The sequence below is a fragment of the Siniperca chuatsi genome, linkage group LG5, assembly GCF_020085105.1.
Source record: "Siniperca chuatsi isolate FFG_IHB_CAS linkage group LG5, ASM2008510v1, whole genome shotgun sequence".
NCBI lineage: Eukaryota > Metazoa > Chordata > Actinopteri > Centrarchiformes > Sinipercidae > Siniperca > Siniperca chuatsi.
This window is the reverse complement of record NC_058046.1, coordinates 12920419-12940606: the sequence shown is the minus strand read 5'-3', so window position 1 is coordinate 12940606 and position 20188 is coordinate 12920419. Positions and strand designations below refer to the sequence as shown.

General features: G+C 40.5%; 2 protein-coding genes and 1 long non-coding RNA gene across 5 annotated transcripts; 2 read left to right on the top strand and 1 right to left on the bottom strand.

Annotated features, from left to right (window-relative positions):
• Positions 1 to 924: 924 nt before the first annotated feature.
• kdm2ba (lysine (K)-specific demethylase 2Ba) lies at positions 925 to 10721 on the bottom strand. Of its 3 annotated transcripts, none has more exons than XM_044197164.1 (10): positions 10292 to 10721; positions 6913 to 7137; positions 6553 to 6696; positions 5603 to 5689; positions 4907 to 5194; positions 3948 to 4765; positions 3573 to 3736; positions 3333 to 3494; positions 2962 to 3180; positions 925 to 2305 (listed from the first exon to the last, which is right to left on the bottom strand). In XM_044197164.1, exons 1-10 carry the CDS (start codon positions 10343 to 10345, stop codon positions 2124 to 2126), a joined length of 2343 nt encoding a protein of 780 aa, XP_044053099.1. In that variant the 5' UTR covers positions 10346 to 10721; the 3' UTR covers positions 925 to 2123. The 3 variants fall into 3 exon arrangements, with proteins under 3 accessions (XP_044053099.1, XP_044053102.1, XP_044053101.1); XM_044197167.1 differs by having other exon boundaries at positions 4907 to 5185; XM_044197166.1 differs by having other exon boundaries at positions 6913 to 7134.
• On the top strand, positions 10712 to 13712 carry LOC122876612. Its single transcript, XR_006378098.1, has 2 exons — positions 10712 to 10838; positions 13239 to 13712. It is a non-coding gene; the product is annotated as an uncharacterized LOC122876612 (long non-coding RNA).
• Positions 13713 to 14746: 1034 nt separating this feature from the next.
• LOC122876609 (calcium release-activated calcium channel protein 1-like) lies at positions 14747 to 19990 on the top strand. Its single transcript, XM_044197163.1, has 2 exons — positions 14747 to 15163; positions 17046 to 19990. The coding sequence occupies exons 1-2, from the start codon at positions 15050 to 15052 to the stop codon at positions 17592 to 17594; spliced, it is 663 nt and encodes a 220-aa protein (XP_044053098.1). The 5' UTR covers positions 14747 to 15049; the 3' UTR covers positions 17595 to 19990.
• The last annotated feature ends 198 nt before the right edge of the window (positions 19991 to 20188 follow it).

Genomic DNA, 20188 nt, shown 5'->3' with positions numbered 1-20188 from the left:
CAACTATATTAACAAAGGGACAGGTACAATAGAAACTCCCAGCATTTATTTTGGTTGTATTAGATGATAATCTTGCCCTAAATGACATTTTCCCCATTGTGAGAATCAAAATATATATACTATGGTTCTCAACCTAGGGGAAGATAGATCTGGAAGGAAAAATGATTCAAAGAAAAAAAAAAGTTTGTTCCACAAAACTGTATAATTTATAATTTTTTGATTTCTGTTGTGAAATATTTTGGATTTATTCACTTTGTCAGGCCTCTTAAAATTCTTCAAATGAAATAAGACGACACAGCTTTATCATGTTAACTATTTTAGTTTAGTGTGTTACCATGCTAACATTTACAAGTACAGCTGAGGCTGATGGGAATGCCAGTAGTTTTGCAGGGATTAAGTCATATTGTCCAAAGTAAAATTTTGACCTGATGATGGCACTATGTTAAAAGTTAATTTAATCGATTAATGGACAAAGTAATTACTTTTCATCCTGAGGGGGACCTGAATGTGTTTACCAAATTTAATGGAATCCATCCAATAGTTGTAGAGGCGTTTCACTCAAAACCACAAATGTCAACCTCACAGTGGCACTAGAGTAAAAGTGAGGAGATCACAAAAGTCCATAGGATTCATCCTCTGGGGACCATGAATGTCTGTACAATGGATCATGGCAGTCCATTGAGTAGTTGTGGAGATGTTTCAGTCTGGAGCAAAGGGGTGGACCGACAGACAGATCGATATTGCATGCCACTAGCATGGCTACAAATCACGTTCATATTCTGAACAGACACTGAGGCCATGACCTGTGATCGGGTGTCAAAAGCGGACAAAGTTGGGGACCACTAATATATCTGACCTCTGCTTCAAAGAACAAATCAACCATATTTCCATCACAATATGGAAATGAAAACTGACAAGACTCAGTGATGGTACAAATGAAATTCTTTTAATGCATATTAGCACTTCGTTTTTGGATTTACAAATATAAACATTATCACATTCACCTGAAGTGATAGATTACAGCACAACACACCCCAAAATACACACAACACCAACTGTTTGGAGTTATTATATATGCAAATGAGTTACTTGCAAGGGGATGACTTGCAAAAGTCTTTCACTTAGTTGCTTTTTTAAACCTGTACAGAGAACCACATGTGTGGGGTTGGCTGCATTATAGAAAGTCAGTGTCAGATAAATTGTCAGTCACACATTTGCAGGGACTGTCAACTTCCTGCCGCTGGCTTCTAGGTGTTAAACCCTATGAAACCCACCAACTGGATGCTGCAACAGGCTCTAACCACCCAGATAAATTATTTGCAAGCATTGTTTGGCCCAGCTCTGAGACATGCATGTCAAGTTACTCAAGTTACCGAAGAAATGAATAAATACAAACTGTAATATAAAAAAAAGAAAATCAAAGAAAAAAAATAAAATCAATAAATTAATGTTGAAATGTTGGGAGAAAATCCATGTCAAACAACACTCAACAATTCATAAGTATTAAGGTAAGTGAAGAGATGAGGGTGTAACAGATATCTGAAATTTGTTTACTCCATTTTATCCTTCTTGAAATACATTCTAAATATTCAGGTTTATGATAATTTAGTCAGATATGTATTACTGTTCATGTTATTTTTTGTCTGATACTGAAGTTACAATGTCAAATACAGATTTTGGCACATACAGTAGAAGACACTGATGTTTGAAGGTAAAGTAATAAAGGGGACAATTTTCAGTTCACATGCCATGCAGTCTCTGTAATATTTAGCTCCTGAGACAATGTAAACTCATGAAAGTATGCTTGTATAAAAATACTGCATTTTCAAATATTTAAAGAATAAAAATAAACAACCCACCATTCAATTACAAGCACGTCTTTATAAAAGTACAATCTCAGCACAAATACATTCATGCTGCTTCCTCTTCATCTGTCCAGTGAATGTTTATCACCTCCTTACATCAGAGTCCATTTAAGATCTCCATCCAGAAATCCGTCTCTCATTTCAGTTTGTTTACGGTGACATTGATTCGGGGACGTATCACAGGAGCAGTTTAAAAAGAAAAAACTTGTTCCATTAAGTGCAAAGAGAGTCTTTCAATCATTTCTGTCCTGTTAGGAACTAGCTTGACTTCTGCAGCAGTTTGTCCTCTTTCAGTCTAAACGGAACGCTCACAGACATCTCTGCGATGAACCTTTCGCAAGCCGTCTTGGACACCTGCTTGCAGAAGCGAAGGTCAATCTGACAGATGCTTCCACAGCGCTTGAAAAAGTTTAGGGAATGGTCTGTGACCCGGTTACAAACTAAAGGGAAACGAAGAGAACAATAATCAGTCATGAGCTAGAAAATTCACTGTCAAATGTAAATAACGTAAAAAAAAGCACAAGATCCCAAAGTGCATGCAGATTATGCAAGTAGGACAAATGCAAATTATGTAGCAAAACCCCTAACTCTTTCCCATGGGGTCTACTGAAACTGGCCCCAGTAAGCAGACTCAGTTCATTTACAATGATGGCGAGCAGCTACGACTTTCACCTTTAACTATATTCCATTCGAGAAGGGTTGCATTGAATTTTTGTGGTTTTTGTAAAGTTTAGTTTACATTCACAAATTTGTTACTTGAGGACAAAGTTACTTATGAGTAAAAAAAACAAACAAAAAACATACCTTTGGTTTGACACAGGCAACTCCCCATCCTCTTGTTTTCTTTTAAAAATCACACCTACTTGACTCATTCTTTTTTGGGTTGTAATTTGCAAACTTTCTTTGTAAGAACTCAACATAGCGACTAGTTCAACTGGAAAAAAAATCTGGATCCCCTCAAAAACTGTCTAGTGGGGCCTCCCAGTTGAAGCATCTAACTTACTACTGTATTGCACTTGTATGTACCCCCTTTACAACTCGGTGCAACTTTGCCTGTGTATTCCTACGCTGCCGTTGCTCAGGTCCCAGTTCTCACCTGACAGGTTAATTTCTGTGAGGGAGTCTCTGGTCGTGGTCCCTGCTGCTGTCAGCAGGTTGACTGACTGGTCATTGATATGGTTGCAGTAGCTAAGGTCCAGGTTGGACAGCAGAGGCATCTGCCGACTAATGAGACGTAAAGACGTGTCAGTGATATCCAGCCCCGCCAGCCGCAGGTCCTCCACGTTCCGCAACTTGCAGCGGTTATCCAGTTGACCTGTTGGTCACATAAAGAACATCACCAGTCAATTTTGGTATTTTGTCAACAGTGTCACACACTAGGCATCACAATGCATTTTTACATTTTAGTATGGAATAACCCCCCCATCCATGGCAGTGCTTGTGCTTTGTTGATCTTTGTTTAGTTACCTGGTCTGTTGTCTGTGGGGGGTGAGAGGAGGTCCCTCATCTGGGCATCTTTGAGTCCCTCCACCCATTGGACATCTAGGGTGCGCAGCAGAGGGCAGCTAGAAGTGCAGAGCGCAGATACAGCAGCCCAAGAACACCCCGATAACTTTAACACTCGCAGACCTGAAAGACACAGCAGCAATTTAAAATACTGATGCAGAACAAGTGAAACAAGATCAAGAATCACTCATCGTTAGGTACCTGGCAATCTATTAATAAGCCAGCTTAATTGTTTCTTGGAAATGTTGGTCCAGCTGAGGTCCAGGGAAACTGGCTGTCGGCGGATAATCCCACTTAGCATGAGTGGGGTGATGGAGGTGCAGCGGTTCAGATCGATCTTTGTCCAAAGTCTCTTATCACAGCACCTAGACATCCGAAAGGAAGATTTGTGTTGCATGTTATTGTCTTCATGTTACACAGTCAAAGCACAGCTCCCAGAAAACAAGCTCTAATTGCTCCTTCACACTTAAAAAGGAAGCATTTATACATTCTGTGCAGCAATATTTGAGTTTTGTCTTTGTGAAGCTGAACATAAATATGTAAACATGCTATTTTAAGTGTGTGCTGTGCATTTACCATCTGTTCCACGTCTTGCAAACTCTCATGCAGACACACAGCTCCTGGTGTGTGAGATAGCCAAATATCTTCATCCAGACCTCACGCTGTATGACATGAGTTTTACCATCTTTTAGAGGCAGTCTGTCGGGAGGCGGGCTTATCGGAGGGGGCCGAATGACGTGCCGCTCCATTTGGACACACTTGGGTGGGGAGTGTGGGGGCACCGGCCGGTTGGTAGGGGTGCTCCTGTTGAAGCCCAGCGGAGTGATCTGACTCGGGTAGAAGTGGCGCAGCTCCCAGGGGGTCCCGTTCATCTCTTTGGTCTTGAGGTGGGGCCTCTGATCCCCGAGTTCACTGCCATTGCGGAACAACCTCTTGGGTTCCTCGTTTTCTGTCTCCGGCTCCACCTTGAGGGGTTGCCGGTTCTCATTGGCCAGGCAGTTCTCAGTCTTCTGGATTTCCTGGTTCAGTGCTTTGCTCAGCTCTCGGCTCAGCTCTCTATTAGGTAGACGCCGCTTACGGCGAGCTTTTGGACGCTGACCTTTTTCCTGGGTCTCACTTCCACCCTCGCTGCTGGGGCCGGCCTGAGGAGAGCTGCAGAGAGACTGGTCACTGTCTCCAATCGGCGTTTTAATGCAGTGATTCAAAGATTCATTCTTGGAGTCCTTGTCATCCCCTTCATCTTCAGCATCTCTAAAACGGCATTTCCTCTCTACGCCACTCCGGAAGTAAGGCTCCCTTCCTTCTCCATCCTCCTCTTCATATGCGTCTTCGTCCTCCTCTTCTGTCTTGATTTGGTGCAGAAGTTTGGAAAAATACGGATCATCTGACTTTTCCTGCAGGAAAAAAATGGTATGAGAATTACTTACATTACTTAGGGGGTATTTCCACTTGTACCAAACCAAACACTTGCATCTACAATGTATTTAAAAAAAAAAAAAAAAAAAAATGTCAGTCAGTCTGTAAATGATACAAACCTTCTTTCTCACACTAAGAGCCTCTTCCTCATCATCATCAAACAGCTTCCTCTTCTTCCTCAGTTTGTCCTCAGGCCTGGGCCGGGGCAGGCTGCAGGGCGAGAGCAGTGGTGGCTGTCTGTGGAGAGACTCCTCGGGTTTGTACCTGGGTGTCTCCTCTCTGTCTGGTCTCCTCTTGGCTGCAGAAGGAACATCCCCCTCCTCTTTCACAGGCTTCTGTTCCCTCAACAAAGAGCCAGGGAGGTTGGACGCATACTTGAACCCTGGACCCCTTTTTTGCTTCAATACCAAAGGGGACAAAAATTGCGAGACAACTTTATACCTTTAGCCTATAGTGACAAGGAAAACCAACTGTACTACAAGTATACATAAGGTTTAATAAACTCATCACTGTGACCAAAACACAAAACACATCTGTTTGTGGTTTCCTGATTCTGAGACAGAGTCACGTGAATGACTTTCACAAACTAGAAAAAAGGAAAAACAGGAAGTGGCAAGCTATTCAATACACATAAACTGAAATACTGAAAGCAATACTGAATTAGGAAAGAGACTGTAATCTATGGGTAATACCAAAATCTCAGAAATTTCTAGTAGTAATTGTTTTACTGTTTTCAGAGTGAAAATACTTCCAACACACACCTAGTAAGCTGGCACATAATCTAAATCCTCTAACTCACACATATTTGTACTCACTTTTCCACTTTTTCCAGCATGGTTGCATTTGGGACATTCCCAGCAGTTAGGGAGTTCATCGTTCACCACTCCTGAGGCATCGTTCACCTGATAAACCAACAAGAAAATGAGCCGGATTTCAACACAAACAAGTCGTAACGGAGTGCTATGTACAGTTTGTTTAATACAAACAAGACAAGGGAAGTGAAAGTGACTGTTGTGACGTGTCCCTGTTAGGCAGGTCAGCGCAGTTTAACCTCAGCTATAGTTAACATGCTGACTCTTGATTCCTGTGTTGAATAGAAAAAGGGAAGTAGAGTTATTAAACACTCCTACTTGAGGAGCTTAAATATGCACTTCTGAATGGCTGTAATGTCTAAATTGTTCTATGCATAAAATGGAAAAAATAAAGATATATAATAACTTTGTTGTGCTGCAAAACAACTAGACAATGCTTGTATGAAAAACTGGTTTGACCAAACCTGTGCTAGCAACGACCTGTTGTGTTTTTGACATAACAGTTACAAACAGGGTGTGTGCTGCTTTACATTTTTGTTTTGGCTTTACCTCACAAAATGTTTTTAGCATTGCAACTAGTAAGGTCTGCTGTCTCACATCTTTTTAAGGCAGTAAACTCAATTTTGGGTCATTCAGATAATGTTCTTAGCCCCGATCGCTTGTTTTCTTGAGCATGTGGTGGGAAGTCAAAACCTCAAACATGATGGTGTCACACTTGAGCCATAAAAACTTCTGAGCCACATAAGAGCGATGAGTGTGTTCAGTGTTATATAAACAACACCAATTCCACATCCAATTACCTTCAGCAACTACAGTCCAAAAGTTTGAGTCACTCACATTATGTTACGATGTCCTGAGATTCCTGCCACACTAATATAACAGAAATGAGTCACTGAGTAAATGACTGGACTAAGGTGGAGCTGTTCAACTGTTCCCAGCCTGGCCCTCTGTACCTTAAGACAGTTGGGATGGACGATCTCGTTGCAGATAGAGCACTCCATCAGCATGAAGTTGAACTTGTCCTCCTCATCCTCCAGTGTGTCCTCTTTCCCTGCCTCTTTACACACCACACACACCGCCGTGTGGGGCAGAACCGGCTGCATGGATTGAGAACAAAACATCAAGAACATGCAGGAACAAATACATTTAACTCAACAAACCATATTATAATGACTTCTTTTTCAGAAGAGAAACTGTGACAATGCCCCTTGTTATTTCTTTGATACACAGCTGTTGTAGCAAAATATATAATATAGAAAATGTGTGTGTGAATGTGTAAAAGTGCTATCTTTTGAATATGCCAACTAACTTACCGCAATGCATTGTCTCATAATGCAAGACTGCTTCATGCGCCCCGGCCCTCCAAACTTCTTCATGTCCTTGCAGAAGTGACACTCTCCACACTCTGTCCGGAGGCACGCCTCGCACTTTCGGCAGCGTGTCCTCCTGCGTCTGGCTCCGGATGAGCTGCGGTTGGACGGCAGCTTAACGGCCGACGACGTCCCCATCTTGGGCTTCGGCCGGTTGGCTGCCCGCTGCTGGAAGACCAACAGTGAGAGTGGTTAGATGAAGGCCAGAAAATTACGAGACTCTTGTCATTTGAGGATGAAAGGTTTATACCAGGAAACAACAAGGGTCTTTAAGCAAGACAATGGGTGCAACATACTGTATATTAGTGAGCTCATCTGTTTTGAGCTTCTGAAGCTGAGCATCAGGGCAGATATGAAAATGATGCCTGATATGTTGCATCAACACGATAAACGGATTATTCATTTATATGTTTTAGTCATAATAGGCAGTTCTTGCTGCTTTTTGACAATTACTATACAATTTAGAGTTTCTAGTTGTAATTTATTTTCAAATGTTCTGTGTATGCTTGTGTATTTCTTTGTTGTGATTATTGAAACAAAAAAATACTAATAAAGAATAGTTTTTAGATATCTGTACCAAGCATTAATGCAACTATTATGTAAGTATAATAACAGGTAAAGTATTGGACACCAGACATATGCTGGCATTTAAGTGAAACAAATTATATTTATAGGTCTCCAACAAATGATTACTTTCATTATCTATTGATCTGTGAGTTACATTTATTCCTTTGGCAGAAGCTTTAGTCCAAAGCGATGTTCAAATTAGATTACTTTCTTGATAAGTGATTAAATGTCAGAAAATTGTGAAAAAATTTGAGTATCTGAAATGGTATCAAATGAAATAATCACGGAAGTTATCATCTCAAAACCAGGCATTTACATAATCAAATCACAACCTGCCCCACAGCTCTGACCTTCCTGGTGAATTGCATACATACACTCCCCGTGTGACTCACGGGAGAAAATGAAAGAGAAGGTAACATGGTGATTAATCTCATATTACATGTTTGTGTGGGAAAAGTCTCTCTCCCTCCCTCATATCTATGGTCCTAAATTCACGTTTGTGAATTTCTCATATTTATTTTTAGTCTCTTCCCTGTTGCCATGGCAGGTCCGTAAAGCACAATGAAAATAAGACAAATCATAGACCATTACAGTGATTCTTGTCTAGTAAGAGAGGTTACCTTGGCAACATGTTTGCCTTGCTGGTGGCAACTCTTTGAATAGAGGACTGCAAGAGATGGATAAAAATAAGCTCACAGGAGGAGGTTATGGTTTAGGGTGAGGCTGTGAGCACTTTTTTTGATGTCTTATTCTCTTACTGATTACTACTACAACATGGGATTTAAGCACATGTTGATTTCATTTTTAGGTAACAATGCTAGAGTACTATGGACAGGTCAAACAAGTAAAACTACTAAATGGTAATAGAACAAGACATTCCAGGATAATGACAATGAATCATATTACACAGACAGAAAGGAGAAACTAGTCCTAAATCTGTTGACTGTGACAAAGAACCAAAAGTGTTGTCCTGATTTTAATTTTCCCTCAGGAGGATTTTGGAAAGATATGTTTTCTTTTAAACTGTATGTTTTTCCCAGAACAATAGGTCATGTTTTGCCTGCTGTTACTGGTGGAGAATTTAGTCGAAATAAGGAATAATCCATCTGACAGCTTTCCATAAATCCATCGGTCTGCCGTGGAAATATGGGAGGGAGACATCAAAGGATGGGCTACTGCGGCTGCTGCAGGGGTGGCTGTGACTGTCAACATTACACAATGTTTTTTAGTTCAGCTGGCTCATTATTTTCCTGACCTTGTCTGACACAACTGCTTTTCTAATATCATATCTTAAGTCAAGTTTGCAGAGCCTCTGAGCAAAGTAGCTTGAATTAAAAGTGTCCATGCAAAGTTTTGACCACAACAAATATTTGACGTTTCTTCCATTCCCTGAACATCTTGGACCTCTGCCTTGCTACATTGGCCACTTTGCAAAGCGTGGTCAGCAAAAAAAAAAACAAAAAAAAAAAACTATCAGCTGACTCGTCTTTTCTGTAGCTCTGTGCGGTGATATGTCAGGAATTTGGGATTGGTTGCAGAGGACTGTGAACAAAAACATGGCCTATATTCTGAGCGCTGTCTTCTGATTCAGCTTCAGCATAGATTTCTGTGAGAGGAGGTCACAAGGCTCAGCTTTTACTGCTCATGTACAGTGGTCTTCAACACAAACAAAAGTGTGTGTTACTGTCTTCAACACAAAATCACAACAAAACAGGTCTAAATACCCTCTCTGATGAACTGTTAGTGAGTGCTGTAGGTATAAACATTGTGTAAGCACAAGTAGCCGACTCTTATTTCAGCAGCTCTCATATTTCTCCTGAGTTGTACAGGCCAAGTGTCTAATGGAGACTTGTGCAATATCTCATAAGCCATGTTAGAAAGCATTCATGCTGTGGACCCCACTATAGATGCACTTCATGCTACATATCAAAACTTTGTTCTAAGGAACCTCATATTGAGTGCTGTTTATTCCTCCTCCTAGTGCAAAACAAGTGGACCAAACACTGTTGAAATCAAAGTGACCATAATTTTGCCAGGGGTTTGAGGGGGTCACTGGACCCCAGTTTGGGAACCACTGGACTACCAAGCAACACAAGTCGAGCCACTTCATTGTTCCCTCTCCCCATCCCCCTCCTCGGTCCCTGCCTGAACAACATTTTGCTTTCTTAAAGTCCTCTTAAAGGCACAGAGTGGTGAGGGCAAGTTCAGGAAGTGTGAGGAAATTAATCACAGGAAGAGCATTTTTTTTTTTCCAAGGGGGCTTATGGGAGGTTAGTGTACATGAGGAAATCACAGCTTTTAAAGTATGAGGCTGGATGATCTTAATGGTGGACACAGCCACGAAAAATGTAACATTGCTGGATGAAACTGCTCTGTATTAAGAGGTGGTCAGTACAACATGGGTCAGTTGTGATGGTGTCCAAGGTGGAGAGTACACGGTGTGTTAAGACGGCCAGGGTATCAATTCTGGGTCTATTTAACTGTGTACGAAACATTTAGCTAGTTGTTCGTCTCTATAACCTGGTTAACTGTAGAAGAAGGTTTAAATGACACCTTTCTCCTTACAACTCGACTGGCGTAACGTTAGATAGAGTGAAGAAGAGCGGGTGAAAACCCAACGTTAACCAGAAGCAACTGAAGAAAAACACCATTCCGCTCACAAAAGGCTTTCTTTCGCACACAGCACACTGACAATAAAAACAAAAACAACACACGCATATAGAGAGGTCACATAATGAAATGTAGGAGCTCTGACCTGCTCAGACTCTGAATCATATTCCTCATCGTCTCCGCTCAATGACAAGGCCATGGCTCCTCTCTCTCATCGTTCGTGAACAGCAGAGAAAACTAACATGGCTGAACGAGCCTCCAGCTCAGCTCATTCCCCCCGCCTTCACATCACACCAACACAGGCAGCTGCTGGCTATGTTCATTGTGTTGTGTTCAGGAAACAAGGGAAGCATGGTAAACACCATTTTCCTGCTTTCTTAACGTGCTCGCAGCTTTAGGGTTAGCATAAAACAGTCGACCGAAACGCGTGAAGGCAGACAACAGTGATTATACACGTGTTCTAAATATAAAAGAGTGTGTAAAACAGTGAAGTAAGGTAAAAACTAAAGTAGGCTAAATATAAAAACCCTGCCATCCGTTGCTACTGTTATTAACGTGCGACGTGACCGCAGCATCGATTCTAACAGGAAAAGAAGATAAGCAGCTGAAACAAGAAAGTTCACTCCTACACAAGTCCGTCTTCGCTTCTGCTTCTGTTTCTGTTTGTGGGATGTGTGAGTCAGTGAGTGACGGTACGGGTTAAATTCGTCAAAGGTTAATTTGATTTATTTAACATCTTAATCCTTAAGGGTTTAGTAGGTTACTAATGATTTTATCGCGACACGCCGCACGCGACATGTGTAATAGGTTTGGTGTCAGTAATGGTTATTCATATTTTCTATATGCTGTAGCTTAATCGCCAAACAGTGCAATGATTCTTGAGTGGCTATGTCAGTCACCTGACCTCAGGTGTTTCACCTGCTGAACACCAGACAAAAAGCGAAAAGCCATAGAAATTAGCAAGATCTGAACTACAGGTATCATCAATATTTCCTGTGTGTGTGTCCTGATGTCTGTGAGTCACAGACCTCATCATTGATTGCAAGAGATTTGCAACCAGATATTAAATCTGATGACTGTTCACTTGTCCAATACATTTTGTTCCCCTGAAATTGGGGGAGTAGTTATGTATTTAACATTTACAGTTACCACACTCACACTGTTGGTGATAAATGCTGATGTTGATAATGAAATTAACCTCAAACGTATTACTTCATTTTGGATCCAATGTACTTGGGTACAGAGCCAACACAACAAGAAATGTGTCACTGGCTTACTCAGGACTGGACTGTATGATATAATGATGATGATACAATGAATCATGTAAAGCCACTATGTTTAGGGTTTGAAAATGTCTTACTTTGGCGTCATCCAGTGGTAGTATCAAGAATTAGTCTATGGCAGGCAGTTTGGGAAGACTACTAAAGCTGAAATAAAAGTGAAGGAGAATTTAGAAGATTTATTTCAGTAATTCATATAGCCTATCTAATATGAAAACTGTTTTTTTTTTGTCTTAATATGCTGATATTTTGTATTATTAGCCATACTGCACGCTCTTTTAGAGCTACACTCTATTCTTCTTCTTTTCCTTTTCCTGTTCCCTTTCAGGGGTCGCCACAGCGAATCATCTGCCTCCATCTAACCCTGTCCTCTGCATCCTCTTCACTCACACCAATTAACTTCATGTCCTCTCTCACTACATCCTGACTTTATCTCTGAAACGTCTAACATGAGCTGTCTCTCTGATGTACTCATTCCTGATTCTGTCCGTCCTCGTCACTCCCAAAGAGAACCTCAACATCTCTGCTACCTCCAGCTCTGCCTCTTGTCTTTTCTTCAGTGCCACTGTCTCTAAGCTGTACAACATCGCTGGTCTCACCACCGTCTTGAACACCTTTCCTTTCATTCTTGCTGATACTCTTATCACACAACACACCTGACACTTTTCTCCACCCGTTCCAACCTGCTTGCACTCGCCTCTTCACCTCTTTTCCACAGTCTCCATTGCACCAGAGCAAACAAGAAGGGGCTCAGAGCCGATCCTTGATGCAAACCCACCTCCACCTTGAACTCCTCTGTCACACCTACAGCACACCTCACCACGGTCTTACAGCTCTCATACATGTCCTGCACCACTCTAACATACTTCTCTGCCACTCCAGACTTCCTCATACAATACCACAGCTCCTCTCTCGGCACCCTGTCATACGCTTTCTCTAAATCTACGAAGACACAATGCAACTCCCTATGACCTTCTCTGTACTTCTCCATCAGCATCCTCAAAGCAAATACTGCATCTGTTGTACTCTTTCTAGGCATGAAACCATATTGCTGCTCGCAAATGCTCACCTCTGCCCTTAGCCTAGCTTCCACTACTCTTTCCCACAACTTCATTGTATGGCTCATCAGCTTTATTCCTCTGTAGGTGCCACAGCTCTGCACATCTCCCTTGTTCTTAAAAATTGGCACCAGTACACTTCTCCTTCATTCCTCGGGCATCCTCTCACTCTCCAAGATTTTGTTAAACAAACTAGTCAGAAACTCTACTGCCACCTCTCCTAGACACTTCCATACCTCCACAGGTATGTCATCAGGACCAACTGCCTTTCCACTCTTCATCCTCTTCAACGTCCTCCTCACTTCACTCTTGCTAATCTTTGCTACTTCCTGCTCCACACCAGTCACCTCTTTTACTCTTCGTTCCCTTTCATTTTCCTCATTCATCAACTCTTCAAAGTACTCCTTCCATCTTCCCATCACACTCCTGGCACTTGTCAATACATTTCCATCCTTATCTTTAATCACCCTAACCTGCTGCACATCCTTCCCATCTCTATCTCTTTGTCTGGCCGACCTCTACAAATCCACCTCTCCCTCTTTAGTGTCCAACCTAGCATACAAGTCCTCATATGCTCTTTGTTTTGCCTTTGCCACCTCTCCCTTCACCTTACGCTGCATCTCCCTGTACTCCTGTCTACTCTCTTCAGTCCTCTCAGTGTCCCACTTCTTCTTAGCTAACCTCTTTCTCTGTATACACTCCTGAACTTCCTCGTTCCGCCACCAAGTCTCCTTGTCCACTTTCCTCTTTCCAGATGACACACCGAGTACGTCGGATGCCCTTCCTGACACAACCCTCTGCATTTATCCAGACTTGGGACTGGCACAAGAAGACACTGGCTTGTGCCCCCTTGTGGTTGCATTAGAGCTACATTCATGTTTTAGAATCGCCCCTGGTGATAAAAGACTTCAAATTAAAATCTCCGACTGTGCAGGGACAGATTCATAAGTGTCCTTTATAAATCTACAACCTGAGTGATGTGAGATCAGATTTCATTGTGCTCAAAATCAGGATTTCACCAAAAATCTAATCAGCCTGTCCCTGTGCCAGTGCAAATAACTAACTTTTCAAGTTTACTAAACAGGAGCAGTTTACACTGCTTCGCCCCCATCAGAGTGCACTTCAGAGGACAACACAGATCCAGCATTTGCAGGATGTGATACTGCACACAGTGTGTATCTTAAAAATGTACATTGTTACAAATAAAACAGGCTGTTGTACAATTTCACTTTACTGGTGCTGCTAATGGTGATGATGGCCTAACTACGATGTCACACAGAGGTCCAGTCACTGACTGAGGGCTGTCAAGCACCTTACTGACCTAGACAGACCAACTACTGTAAAAAGACGTGATCCCTTACCGCCACTTGTGTTTGATGGGGCCAAGCCAAAAGCATCGCAGCCAGGGATTGAACCCTGGTTTCTCTCCCCCAGGTGCTTTATTTATAAATTAATTGATACAAATTTGTACCTTGGACAATAAGAAACTCCTTTCTTCCTATATTGTGGATCAAATAGTAGGCTTCACATCTACTTTCATGAAAAACCATTATGTGCCTCTTCTGTTAACAATGTACTGAATGTGCAGTGAGCAGAGTTTCCACTGTGGTAACGGGGAGCACACACAGAAAACTCCTTATTCTACTCTCTCTCAAATCAACTCCCCATTTCTGATTTCTGCCGTTTCTGACAGTTCAGATTATTCGAACTCTCTCCTGCACCGCAGCAGCACCACAAGAGAGATACTGTAAGCTTTTAGCTTTATTGTGTTTTTAACTTGAATTGAATTTGATGTGTAGGAGTGGGTGACTGCATGCTTGTATTTACCTTTATTATTGTCAAATAAATCTATCGATCTCCTGTACTGTGACAGTTAATATGAATGAGTAATTAATATCACTCAATTAATGTAAATAAGAAAAAGGGATACAGCAATACAAGTAGTTATTGGTATACATAAATGGATACCATTTTGTAACCTTTTCTTTCTGGAGGGTAGTGACAATTTTAAGGAACTTTAATGGCTCTTTAAAATAAAAGACATTACCAGACTTCAGTTAGATTCATGCATATTTTTTGCTGAATTGGTCAGACTTTTGGTCTGAGACAAATTTCACCAGATTCATTCAAAACTGCTGATACAGAGGCCAGTGTGGGCAGCAATGACAAGCCACTAAAAGTTGCGCAAAAGTGGACTGCAAAATGTGGGTGTATGTTGAAGAGACTACATATTAGTAGATGAGGAGACAAATCAGCCTCATGACGAATTTCTGGCGCAAGGAGGCGAACTGTTGCAGCGGCCTGACAAGAGCATTGGATTGTGGGTATCTTGTGTTTCCTGACAGACTCTGAAAGTCAGTCAGCTGTTGCAGGAAAGTTTTGACATCTATGTCTAGTGTTCATTAGATCTCGCATACCTCACCGGAACCAATTTTCCTGTGCGCGCGTTTCATCAATCTACTTCATCGACTACCGTCCTGTAAATCCATCCGGGTTATAACCATATATAAAAAAAACAACAACAAAAAAACCAACAACAACTGACAACTTGAAACAACTCTCGGAATGAGTTTAAACGAGCACTCCATGCAGGCTCTGTCATGGAGAAAACTGTACTTGAGTCGAGCCAAGTTAAAAGCCACCAGTCGCACTTCAGCTCTGTTGTCGGGATTCGCGATGGTAAGTTATGTTTTTGACTTCACTGGTTTCCGTTACAGTAGTCACAATGTTTACTGCATGAATGCAAACTCAACTTAGGCCATCGGCATTAACCGCAGGTACATATGTGACGCAGATGATTGTTTTCAAGGGCTGTGGCGAGCATGACCCTTTCCAGGCCTAATGACGGCTCCCGTGCCTTAATTTTTTACCATTAACGAGCGTTTTGTTTCCGTAAGGACAGCGTCGTCAACTGAGTACTTGATACAAAAGGGTCACAATATCAAAAAGAAACACTACTCGTCCTTTTAGTCATGTGTGGGTTTGCACGAGGTGTAGCCTATGTCACGGTGCAACAGTGCAATGATAACGGACCAAGAAAACAGTTTATTTAAACTTTAGAGGGCTTCTTGCTTACACACCCTCAAATCCGGGTTTGTCTTCCGCCATAACAAGTAGACCGCAGCGCTGCTGAAGCGTCCACACCATTTAAAAAAAAAACAAAATCCTTTTTTATTTTATTTTTCAACGTACAAATAACACCAACTTCATATATGTACATACAAAAAGTTGAGAAATAGCCAAATTTATTTCTGAAGTGTATAACACTGCCAATATTTATGACGCTATTAAGATAAGATAGAACTTCATTTATCACGAGGGAAATTGTTGCGCAGCAGTTGCAGTGTAAAGTAGGAAGGAGTGCAAGTATAACATATCAATAAAGGTGTGAGTATAAAAATATCAATAATAATCCAAAATCCACAAAATTAGAATAGTCAGCAGTAAGATATTTGTGAAACTATGCAGGCTAATAATGAACATAAACATGCAAAGTATTAAACACCATGACAAAAAAAGTATATGAATATATATAAAAATGTATATTCTAATGCTCCTCTGTCCATAGACTATTCGTGAAAAAGTCCATATATAAGTATATAAATAACGGATTCATTTGGGTTAATCAGATATGGACTTGTCACCTATTCTTCTATCTCACCATTCACTTATTTCTACATCAATGTACAGTTGATGCTCAAATCTGTATGTAAGCAATGCAGTTACAGTAATGCAGGTGCCCTGCTCTTATAAGTAAGTAAGTAAGAACATTTATTTGTATAGCAGCTTTCAAAGGCAGATGTCACAAAGTGCCTCACAATAAAAGACAAACAAGCACGTGAAAGACATGAAATGCAGACATCAAGCTAAAAACGTAAAAAGAATAAAGGTTAAATAAGACACTAAAACTAAGCAAAAGCAAGGCTAAACAAATGGCTGCTTTTTTAAAGGTTTCAGGGGCCCTCCAATCTTCTTATAATACCATGTAAATTGAAACTTTTCACCACAAATTGCTATTTGGTAAGATTCAGCAGAAGAAACCACTTCTGAGACGTTTTTTATTGTTACATTTGATTTGATTGATATATATAGCTGTCTTTGCTGTGTGGTGGAGGTGGTAGAGGCATCAACAGGAAGAAAGCAAGCAGTGATCAAAGTTGTCTTTGTTTATTATTTTATGTACAAACACGTTTATTGTGTTTCTTACCGATGGTTTGAAAGGGGTTCAGGTAGGTAAGATGTTTGGTTTTTTTTTGCATAGTCATATGTTAATATTCAATTCTCAGCTGGAGAAAAAAGTACATTTTCAGTGCCAGTTTACTACATTAGTAAAGACTCATGTAACACTGACATCAGCCCCAATTTTAATTCCAAAGCTTCTTAATTTTTTGACAAACACAAAGAACCACCTTAAGAGTGCAGATGCAAAAATCACTGCTCTGAAGGTACATAAAGCAATCATAATAAAATGTGCCCAATATGCAAATTAAGATTAATGCAGAGACTTTCTCTACCTATATTTGTTGCAAATATTGACATTTTTCTTGTATGATTTTCCCAGGTTGCCATGGTGGAAGTACAGCTGGAGCGGGATTATAAGTATCCTCCAGGGCTGCTGATAGCCTTCAGTGCCTGTACCACAGTCCTGGTTGCGGTACACCTCTTTGCCCTCATGATCAGCACCTGCATCCTCCCTAATCTTGAGGCTGTCAGCAACGTTCACAACCTCAACTCTGTCAACGAGTCTCCTCATGAGCGCATGCACCACCACATAGAACTGGCCTGGGCTTTCTCCACTGTCATCGGCACCCTCCTCTTTCTGACCGAGGTGATGCTCTTGTGCTGGGTGAAGTTCTTGCCTCTCAAAAGCGCCACTGAAGAAAACAATGGCACCATAAGTTCTGGTGAGGCCGCAGCCATCGCCTCCACCTGCATCATGGTGCCGTTTGGAATCGTTTTTATCGTGTTCGCCGTCCACTTTTACCGCACACTCGTCAGTCACAAAACGGACCGACAGATCCGAGAGCTGGAGCAGGTCATTCGGCTCCAGAACCAGCTGGACCACAGGGCTGAGAATGACGACCTGAAGTCCGCTGTCCATTACCCTTGATTATAGCCAGCTAGCATACAGCAGCAGCGGACATTCAACATGGGAAATCTCTTATAGAAGCTTTATTTTTATGTTTATGAACTGTGCTCAGATGCTTCTTTTGGAATTGCAAGCTTCATCCGTCGAGCGTTGCAGGTTTTGACTCAGTCCACTTAGATAATGCATGTTCACAAACTTCTACACATCATATTTTAGGAAAATAGCTTTACCTTTAACTTGAAGGTAAATCTTTTGCTCTGAGGCACTAAACTTTTCAGTGGCTTGTGTAATGACATATCATATCGTATTGTAATATTACATATTTCAGGACTAAAGCCACTTGAGGACTTCACACATGTACTGTCATAGAGATCACCAACACCAGGGAAATCTGGGTCAAATGGTTGACCTGAGGAAGATCCATATGAGATCAACAATGACGTTAACGAATACGTTAAAAGTGCACTTCCTTGTTTGAATAGAACTCGACAAAGCCAGGACTTATTTTCAATATTCACTAAAAATGAAGTCTGCGGTGAAGCCTGTTTTTACTTCAGGTAGAAAAATTGTGGTGCTGCTCTGTCTGGGCTTTTCTATGTGTAGTTTACACAACTCACACTTTATTCTGTGTCCCATGGTGGGTTGCATTAGTTTCTCCTGTTCTCACATTTGCCTGGCTTTAAATTAGACTTTGTAGGAAGCATTACCAAGCCTTTATCACCAATACAGATGTTCATATTCAAGGTGTGAATTGTCTGACTGAAATATCAGTTATATTAGAATCACTGTCCGCATGCTTTAAAACCAAAATTATAGAACAAGTTACATGCTTTTAAAAGGCCTTAGTGCTTTGGTTTGATTGATACACACACGTCCATACTCACTGGACTAAATGGTTACTTGTAGGGACTTTTTATTTTAGTTACCAAGTTTTGTTTTAGGTTGTGTCAAATGTTTGCTCCCGTCCTTTCCAGCTATTGTTTTTATCTTTAACAAAACAAAAATAATATCTTAATGTTAACAGCCAACAGTATTCATGTGAAATCTGATGCAAAAGAAAAATTAATGCCAAACCAAAGTGTGTTATTGCAGTGAACATATTTTTGGGAGAATAAAAATCAGTTATTAAAGACACGTTTTGGAGCCTGGTGGTGGAGTCTGTGTTCAACACTCATTTTTCTTTATCCAGTCATCCTCTTGTAAAATCAATCTCGGGGTAAAAGTTTGAGGAATTTGCTCAATGTCACGTTGCTTTTGCAATTCCAATATACTGTAATCCATACAAATGGTTACTGGCTTTGAAGAAGTATTGTTAAATGTATTATTACAAAGCATGCGCGTATTGGAAATGTGTTTCAGTTTTTATGTTTTGTACTTTTCATAGTTTACAAGCTTGAGCATGTTCACACATTGTTTATGTTAAAGATTGTTGAAGTGTGGAATATGGGGTGTGTTTTTTTATTGTCTTTACTCTAACATTGGTACAAAAACTCTGTCCAAGCTCAAATGAGGGAATGTGCACATATTTAGAGCTGGATGCCAAATTTGTCAATATCAGTTGTTCTCTCATGTGATGGTGTCATGACAAAAGTTTCATATCATTATATCATATCCCATAATATTCTTCCTTAAATATGTTGAATTAGTGTATTTCACAACATGAGTATATATACATGTTATATTTTGGCTTTTGGTCAACAAACACAGTACAACCATTTTGATCTATGTGATGAACATGAGTTTGCATTTTTATCAAGTGATTTTGAATTCTTAATATTGTAACATACTGTATTTATAGAAAGGTAATGCTGTGGGCATTATTGCAATATTATATATTATACAGTTTTGTCTGTATTACCCACCCCCTACACATGGTTTATAGTCATGGTAATGTAACAGCTTCTGTAGGACACAAGCTCCCAAAATTTGCATTCAAATTGTCCCGACCAGATGATAATATCTCTGTGACACGTAATAGAGAACAAGGAGCTAGAAGGGATTAAAAACTTACAGACTGTTTAGTAAAATGGTTTTCATGCTTCTCCAAAGAATTGTTGATGGCTTTAAGAGTATTTTTTATTTTATTTTTTATTTTTCACAAGGGATGAAATGAAGACAGGTTTATTCAGGCCAACTGCACACACTCCGGGACACTCGCCACATGTGCCTTCTTTAGAAACAGATCACTGCAAACAAAGGCATGCTTCTTTGGTTCATTTTTGTGGTTTATTTTTTTAACCCAGTTTATGTTGCTGTAAATAGAGAGGTTCCACTGCTTGTGTCAATGCACAGTTTTAAAGTAAAGCTTATGTGTGTTGTTAGCAGCGAAACAATGCTGCGGCTTTTTAACCTGTTGAGAGTGACCAGGACTGTTTCTTTTTGTTGCCGGTTTGAGAATAAAAAAACATCTGAGATGATCTGTGAGTTTTATATTCATGTTTTATTGGTATGTTCTTTTTAAACATTTGCATGTATAAAAAAGCCACAAAAAACAAACAAGGAAACACTATTATCTTACACAAAATGTATTTTAAACTGTCTTAAAGAAATGAATTGGAGTAGTTAAAAGTGAATTTACACCAACTCTGATATTCTCCTCAACCAGAACAAAAACA